General features: G+C 37.3%; 1 protein-coding gene across 1 annotated transcript; it reads right to left on the bottom strand.

Annotated features, from left to right (window-relative positions):
- Positions 1-3,465: 3,465 nt before the first annotated feature.
- Positions 3,466-8,182, bottom strand: Jhbp4 (Juvenile hormone binding protein 4). Its single transcript, XM_017633752.1, has 4 exons — positions 7,792-8,182; positions 4,247-4,487; positions 3,957-4,143; positions 3,466-3,871 (listed from the first exon to the last, which is right to left on the bottom strand). Exons 1-4 carry the CDS (start codon positions 7,919-7,921, stop codon positions 3,629-3,631), a joined length of 801 nt encoding a protein of 266 aa, XP_017489241.1. The 5' UTR covers positions 7,922-8,182; the 3' UTR covers positions 3,466-3,628.
- Positions 8,183-8,405: the final 223 nt, after the last annotated feature.

Below are 8,405 nucleotides of genomic sequence, written 5' to 3'. Positions count from 1 at the left end.
TGATGGAAACGGCGTTTAGCAAAACAAAATGAGCTAGGGGTTTAGCGGTCTAAACCGAACTTGTCTTGCTCACGAGGAAAACAAGAGTTCCGGAATTCCCCTTACCAAAACTAAACGGTACTAGCCTGAGCTTTTCCTCTGCGGTTGGACTCCAAACTTACATGGAGACACAACGTAACGGAAATAGCAAAGAAAAGCCTAGAAGCGTACTATACCTGCAAAAACGCTTTCGGGGTTGTCACAGCATGTTATTCACGGTATGTACATCCCAGTCTTCTGACCGGTTTCGACCTATGGGGCGTGCAGGTCTGGTGGAAAGCACTGGATAAAAGCAGTAATCGGAACTCGCAAGGATCGGTATATTCGGCGCCGTGAGAAACGCATCGCAAAACGAACTGAACATGATATTTTACTTGAAACCACAAGTATGAAGCAGCCTCAAAAGGGCCTTTAGACTAAGCGAATCAACAACTGTGGAATCAGACCAACAACGGGCACGCAGTGGTAACGGCATCAATGCCGACTTAGGTGTCGAAACAAATCACCGTTTGTCATCCTGGGATTTTTATTTTAAAATTCCCATAAACTTTCCAACCAGGGAAGATTAGGAAGGCGACCTACTATTGGTAAATGGCGATATTTTGATTTACATAGATGGCTCAAAGATGGAAAAAGTTGTCGGAAAAAGTATATCGCCTGCCTGATAAGTACAGTGCCTTTTAGGCTTAGATCTTTGACTTAGAGAAGTCGGGCTGTCTCACACGGGATAGTAAGTCTCCATCAGGGAGCATGTATATTCTTGTACAGTTAGACAACATTAGGCTCCAAGGAAGTAAACTCGAAGTGTCATTGCTGGCTTCACTGAGTCATGTCAAAACCTCTCTCTTCTGGGTTCCTGGACATAGCAATATCGCAGGGGACGAAATAGCTGATGAGATGGCTAGACACGCCTCGGAAACCCAAATTACTAACATATGGAATAACTCAGTTAGAAGAATTTGCCTTCTTCTGGCACTCATAGAGGGAATTCAAAATGGGCAAATATGCCTCCGAGTGGAAGTATGAGTCATTCATACACGCCTTTCTAACCTAATCTAACCTAGTACTAATCTGGAAAATTAAAAATAACTGTGAGTAGGTATTCAGTAGTAACCAATCCACTGAATGCTGATCTGGGTTGTTGTGTTGTGTAGTTTGGTTCTGATGTTGTGTAGCTCGTCTGATGCGAAGTTTCCTAGAACCCTTACTACTTTCATCATAATTTTCGTTGACAACTAGGCTACAATGTTCTACCTATGATTGCCAAATTCGAGAAGATGCTGCCAGACTAAATATGGAGATGTTATCACAGTTCGGGTTTTATGATGATTGAGATAGACTGTATAAAGACTATGACACTATTAAGTCAGAGCGCGGCTACATGGTCCGTGAGCTGTAGGCCGACGCTCATTGGGGATATCGGCGTTGAGTTGGAATAAGTAGCTGTTTAGGCGGCTACAATATCCAGACAATAATTGGGCCCGCTTAAAGCAGGTTTCTTGTGGCTGTCGAAGATCTGCGACTACAACGGGTAGATACTGGGCTCGGCTCATGGCATTTATAGGTCGAAAGACGTGGTATATAGTGACCGACTCACTATGAATGCCGTTGATCACTCATCGGTACGTCTTTGAATCCAAAGGTTATTCGATGTATTTCTGGACCATGCCCATATATTCGAAAATATGTCTTATGAAGTGCTTGGGGGAAGCTTTTCCTACACACGATTTCCCCGCTGTTCTTTCGGCAACTCAACCCCCTTTATATCGGCAAACCCCATCAATAGTTTTTTGCCTATAAATAAATCCCTTGCAGCTGGATTGCTCGACGTCTTTCTTCTCCGGGTGAGCATTGAGTCCAACCCCGGGCCAGAAAACTACTTCTGCTGCGTTTGGTACATACGACGTCATCCGAAGCCCACCTCAATTAGGTGCAAGAGGCCTGCTGAACCTCACAAGGCTTGCTTGCAGATCTATACATGTCTAAACAGACTAATAGACGGTGACCGAATAGATAGGTCAGCCAACCGCTGTGTACATCCACGGGATTTTAGGCCCCTTACTTCTTTAACAGCCACTTTGCAGATATATAGTGCAGTTTTAGTTTTCCTTGAATGATCCACAATAAGAATCCTATGCAAGAGTAACTTTCTGCCAAGAGCTTAGCTGAAATATTTCATCCTGATAGGGTACATCAGAACTAACATTAAACTCTTTTTTTCAAGACCAGATAAATCTTCACAAACAGAGAGCGCTTTGTAGAAGTGCAGCATAAGCTACAACTTGGCAGTTGGTTTTCTGTGGTCTTCGAACAAATAAGTTTCTTGGATTTTATCTCGAAAGGCTCGGAGCAGTCTTACCAATTTGGACTAAGTTAAAGTTGTGCTGGACGTCTATTAACGTCACCGTATTAACGTTGCATGGATCGCGAAATTAGACATAGCGTCGTAAAGTTTGCTTCTCATATATTGCTATCTAAATCGGTTCTACAGCCTACTTAAGATCTTCGTCTGTCTAAGGTCTCTTCCAGGACTTAAGCTAAGTGGTACAAACAGAAGGATGTACCTTCTTGTGTGTTGGGTCAATCGTGACCGAGAGGAGAGACATCAACATCATCTTTATGCATTTATCTGGGCTCATCGCCGAGCCTAGTTTCCATTTTCATCTTCGACTTTGTGGGAACTTTTCCACGACGACACTTTTCGTCACGTTCTTATTTGCAAAGCGGTACAAGCGGATGAAACCTACCTTCAGCGAGCTATCTTTCATCCAAATCAAGCAAAAACTCACTGCTATGCTCAATGCCGCGACGAGATCGATCAGACTCTCCGCTGTCGGAGGTATTAGAGGAGGGGAAGAATAAACTTTCTGACTGTTTTTATCACTCTAGCGTTAAATTTGCCAAGCAAAGTTTTTATATCGTGACAAAGTGAGCCCCTTAAAGCCCGTCCTAGGCGACCATAAAAGTAATTATTGGACTCATTGCTGTTCTTGATAGGCTGGGGTTTTGGAATTGGCTTGATGCAATTCGTTCCTAACCAATTTGTGCATAGTCTCATCACTTCAACAGTGGTTGAGGACTTCGGCCCAATCGGCCCAATCGGCCCGTCCTTAGCAGTTACCGTAAAACATGTATTTGCTGCCGTACTTTTCCTAAATTAGTGGGGAATTCAATTCAGAACGAAACTCAATATTCATTCCCCTTAGCTGATGTTATCTATTTTGTTGTTCTACATATTTGAGCCCTTTCTACGTATTGTCTTGAACAATGGTATTTATTCTGGTTTTTATTCCTCTATTCCGCAAAGTTTTTGATCCTCCCCTTATCAAACAGTACACACATTTTTATTGTAGGTACTTTAATATAAAAACTTAAAAACAATTTGATTAATTCTAATTTTTCTAATTAAAATACAATCTAAAGACATTTGTATATGCAGTTATATGCGTAAATAACTAAGTTTAAGCAAATGATATAATAAAAGTGTGTTACTATACCTATTTAACGATTTATGTGTACTGTATTAATTTCCAAATAAATACAACTATTAAGATATGATGGACATAATAAATATATAAAGGCATAATCATCACAGCAGCCACAATTTGAGTGGCATTTTCGAGAATACATTATTCCAAAGTCCATGGAAAATATCCGCCAAACCCAGTTCCAAATCCGGCCGCAATTCGGCAATTACTTCATTGGCATTTTGGTTGAGAAAATTGTTAATAGACGCTGCTAATATTTCATTGCCATTGAAGAGATCGCTCAGATGTATACGCATTGCACCCACATGGAAGGTCACCTTCATTTCATCGATGCGAATGACTTCCTGAAAAAAACAATAAAAAAGGAACAACAATAAAGTTTTGTCAGAGTATTTTTAGGCAATCACAGCTTATGCAGTTCTCTCGCACCTCCGGCTCATTGCTCAAGTGAATTTTGGTGTACACCGCTGTTTTCACATCCTTCAGCGCCATTCGCACATCACCGTTACCAATCAGCGGCAGCAACAGTATATTGCCCTTCAAATTGTATTTGGCGCGTATTCGCAGTAGTGGTATGTCCAGCTCAAAGCTCATTAGCTTCTTGTCCAGCTCAAGACTAATTTTGGTGATGAGTTTAAAATAAATACATATGTATTTAAATTTCAGAGTTTCATTCTATGTATTTTTTATTTTAATTTTATTTTTTTTGCTTGACTCACTTGGCTCTCCTCACGGTGGCATTTGATGGCCCACGTATTATTAGATTTTGAAAACCGCCAGATAATATCAGATTGCCGCTACCCTTCGATACGGATACCTGGTCAATGTGCAGTGGTTCGAAACTTTTCACGCCAATCTCTGGTACACCGGCCGCGAAGGCTGGAAAGCAACCCTCAAATAGTCGTCGAAAACATTTATCTTCGTTAGGATTGTCGCGTTTGCATGTCTGCAGCCAGGATGCTGTAAAAGAGGGGGAATTGCAGAAAAAATTGTATTACCATTGGATTTTATATCATTCAGGTAGTATGTACTTAAATAGTTTTGGGAATCACGACATAAAAAATAAGGTTTTCCATAGTGCTGTGGTGTTTTGTAACTTGAAGTTGTCTTACTTTTGAAACCACACCATTAACCTGTATATATGTAGTGACCAAGATTTTTTAGTAAGTAATCGGTTTTCTAATCCACGGTTTCTCATTACTATGTGTGTCGGCTAGACGTAATAACCGAAAATTTTCAGACGGTCGTAGAGTTTGGAATTTTGTACAATTGTTCCGCTCATTTTCTAATGATTTTTATGGTTTTTCATATAAACGTTTTTGAATAAAAAGGGTATAATTTATTTTTCTATTGTTACACTGAGAAAAAACTTATAGATATCGTGTGGATTTGATTTCCTGTTACGACACATTTTTGTTTGAAACATTTTTTGAATACGCTTTCATTCTTCAGTTCACATCTCCAGCGTTGATCCAGCAGAAATTTTGTAAGTGCCGCTTGTGTAACCCAGCAGAAAATCTGGAATTGATTTTTGTGTGTACAAATCAACATTCCTGGACTTGTTCAGGGCTATTTCAGGGCTATTTTGGTACTTGGTGACGGTTAGTTTATGACCATTTTAGGACTAGTTCACGCCTAGTTTAGGCCCATATTGGGAACCCAGGACCATTTCGGGACTAGTTTGAGATAATTTCGGGATAGTTCACGACTATTTCAAAACCATTTTGGGACTAGTTCAGGACTATTTCACTAGAATTTCGGTAGTCGTTTGAGATCATTTTATGAGAATTATGAAATATTTGTGAACTATTCTCGAAGAGGTTATGAAAACTCGTGTATTGATTCCGACAAAATAAATAAAATGAAATGAAATTAATGTTTAGTTAGAAAAATTTAACCTATATTTGTATGAAACTGAATCGCCTAATGCTTTGCCAAGCCGTACACAGATGTTTACACATCAAATTTCATTATTGCCTGGTACTCACGCCCATTCATCTGAAGATAAAGGGCGTAACGGGGGTTTCTGATCAGAACCGATTCTGCAGCATATATGTAAGTACTTGTATAACAAAATGTCTATGCCTCTGGCATATGTACATAGATAATATTGACATAGATATTGATAGAGAAGGAAGGATAGAGAAGGAAGTAAAAAAGTACAATCAAAAGTACAACTTAAAAAAAAAAAACTTTCTTTACTTTGCAAATATGTATGTAAATAGTTTAGGTAAGGCCAATTAATTTCTGCTTGCACTTGAAACGAAAAATATCTCTCGCCAAAAAATACTATTCACTTCGCTTTCCTTGACTAGATAACCGCCTAAGCAATTTTGGCAGAGTTCAATCAAGTATATCTACGGTGACCATCCGTCCTGTATTATATGGGTCAGTCCTCTTTTCGTCCAAGACGGTAATTTATTTATTTCATATGGGATGCCAAATGTTCTCTATTTCTTCTAATGTCCGGTATTTATCCCATATTCGGTATTTTGGTGCCTTGGCGTTAAAATGGCATGTCTATGAACGAGCTTTAATTTTTAAGTCTGGACGGTTGCAATTCGAAGCAAGGAGCACATACATATGTAGATGGTTTCTGAAGTTATAATTTTGCGGAGAAAAACTGGGTATTTGGGAGTATGAATCGAAAATAGACGTTAATGATTATGGTTAAATATTTCTAAAAGAAATTTCACTAGTTTTTAGCTTTTCAAAGGTTTCTTTTAACGCATTTAACGTTGAATATTCAGTAGGGCAGCTGATATTACTTTTTTCGAGAATTTCGTCTTTAAATTGTCACTTTTGCTCACAATTTAATTTAAAATTTCAAACTTTGTTTACGTATGTGGATTCCAAAGCTTTCACAAAATATCGAAAAATATATGCCAAATCTGGAGTCATTGAAAAAGCTTTTTAAAATCCACTAGCTTTTGTGGAAAAAATTAGCAAAATTATTTTTAGTCCCCCATTCGGCTGCCATAATTATGTTCACTGTAAGTATATCACAATCGTTTCCCATCCGTGTCAACTGACACTAATTTGAATGCCAAATCCTCCTCCTTTTGAGTGGTTTTCAGAAATATTCGACAAAGGATATTTTTCATTAAGGATCTTTTGACATGGTGGGACTCATGGGCGGAAGACGAAGCACCTGCTTCATTTGAAATGATATCGGCTTATGCAAACTCAAGATTGAAATTAAAGGTCGGCACAAAAAAAGGAAGAAGATCAGTACTTTAACCGCAGTCATGTCATTAGAGAATTTAGACACAAGCCGACAAATATTTATTTTTGTTTAAATAAAATCTTGTTTAGTAAATTATGGCTAAGAAAATAAATTTCGCAATTAATTTTAAGACAGGACTATCTTTTATTAAGGAACCATTAAATACGCCGTGTAACAATCATTTTTACACACAAAAAAAAAAATCTAAATATTCGCAAAATTATGTGCCAAATACAATAAAATTGCATATTTTATTTTTTTAAAGGACTTTGAAACTTCAAAATATGATTAGCTGATTCAAAAAATTATTTAAAAAATACAGTGCAATGTAAAATAACAATTTGGGACCTAGAGAAAGACAAAATTCTATAGAATTTAAAAACTAAATGTTTTTTTTTTGGTTCACCGGGACGAATAGGTGTTGAAAATGTCCTTTTAAAATTTCATCCCTTAATATCCTTAAAAATTTGAAATATTCATAAAAAAATCATATTTTAAGGACAAATCCTCGATTTTCTTCCTTAAGGATTGAAATGTTGATTTAAAGAGCATTTTCAATAGCTATTCGTCCTGGTGAACCAAAAAAAAATTAATTTCTTAAGTTCTATAGAATCTTGTCTTTCATTATATGCCCATTGCACTGATTTTTTTTCAATAATTTTTTGAAATAATCACATTTTGAAATTTGAAAGTCCTTTAAAAAAAATCCTGGCGTCAGAGAGAAAAACTAAAAAAGTTTCGTGTATGTATCTTGAAATGTTTTTTCTTTTTGACGAACGGTGATATCATTGGACATTTTTCATAAAATTTTGTATTTTAGTCCTTTTTACGTATATTTTTAAACATTTTGGGTATATGATTTCATCGTGTCCTTAAAAAAATTTTCCTTGCAAATTATGCCTTCAACGCACATTTTTGATTGTACCAAAAAATTGTTATCACTTCAACAAGAAGTATCCGTATAAAGCCTCTTCATTAGTGTATTTAACATTATTTTCCACTCATAAACAAATAAAAGTCCATTAATAATATTCTTACGTCGCACTTGTAGCTGTGGCGCATTATTAATTATTTCGCGGGTATAGATGGCAGCAGCTTGCGAAAGACAAAGCACACCGAAAATGCATAAACTATATTGAATTTTCCAACTGGCGTAATAGTGTGACATTTTTATCGCCCGCTTTTATATTTGAAATACTACCACTTAATATTACTACCGTTAGTCGAATGAAGCAAACAACTGTTATTATACAACTCTTATTTATAATACGAGTATTAAAGCACTTCGCTTTCGAAATTTTTTCCACTTCAATATCCTTTTCACCGCTGCAGCCCAGTTAGTTGGACCTTTTGCACGCCTTTACTTTTCGATTACCGTTACGAACGCGACCACAACCGTTAAGCACTACGATCCGCAGCAAAATGCAGCGCTACATGCTTAAAGATTTTGGACAAAGTCTTCGATGGCTATCGGCAATTGGCGACTAGTCGACAAAGTTAAGCAATGTTTGGCTTTGGATTTGGTTAAAACAAAGAAAAGAAAAATAAAGGTAAAGCTTTTGCTAGTGATGCATGCAATTTCTGTTAATCAAAGACAGCAACAACAGCAACCATAAAGTGTGCGTTTAAGTTATCCGGTATTTATGTATAAG

The sequence above is a fragment of the Rhagoletis zephyria genome, unplaced genomic scaffold (genome assembly GCF_001687245.7).
Source record: "Rhagoletis zephyria isolate East Lansing unplaced genomic scaffold, Rhagoletis_zephyria_1.1 Rzeph_scaffold_12180, whole genome shotgun sequence".
NCBI lineage: Eukaryota > Metazoa > Arthropoda > Insecta > Diptera > Tephritidae > Rhagoletis > Rhagoletis zephyria.
The sequence above is the reverse complement of the archived record's forward strand: the minus strand, read 5'-3'. Positions and strand labels throughout refer to the sequence as shown.

Coding starts and splice junctions, on each gene's coding strand:
- Jhbp4 (XM_017633752.1), bottom strand. CDS start 7,921: ATGTCACACTATTACGCCAGTTGGAAAATTCAATATAGTTTATGCATT. Junction 4,144..4,246: donor GCCACCGTGAGGAGAGCCAA/GTGAGTCAAGCA, acceptor CACCAAAATTAG/TCTTGAGCTGGACAAGAAGC. Junction 3,872..3,956: donor ACTTGAGCAATGAGCCGGAG/GTGCGAGAGAAC, acceptor TGTTTTTTTCAG/GAAGTCATTCGCATCGATGA.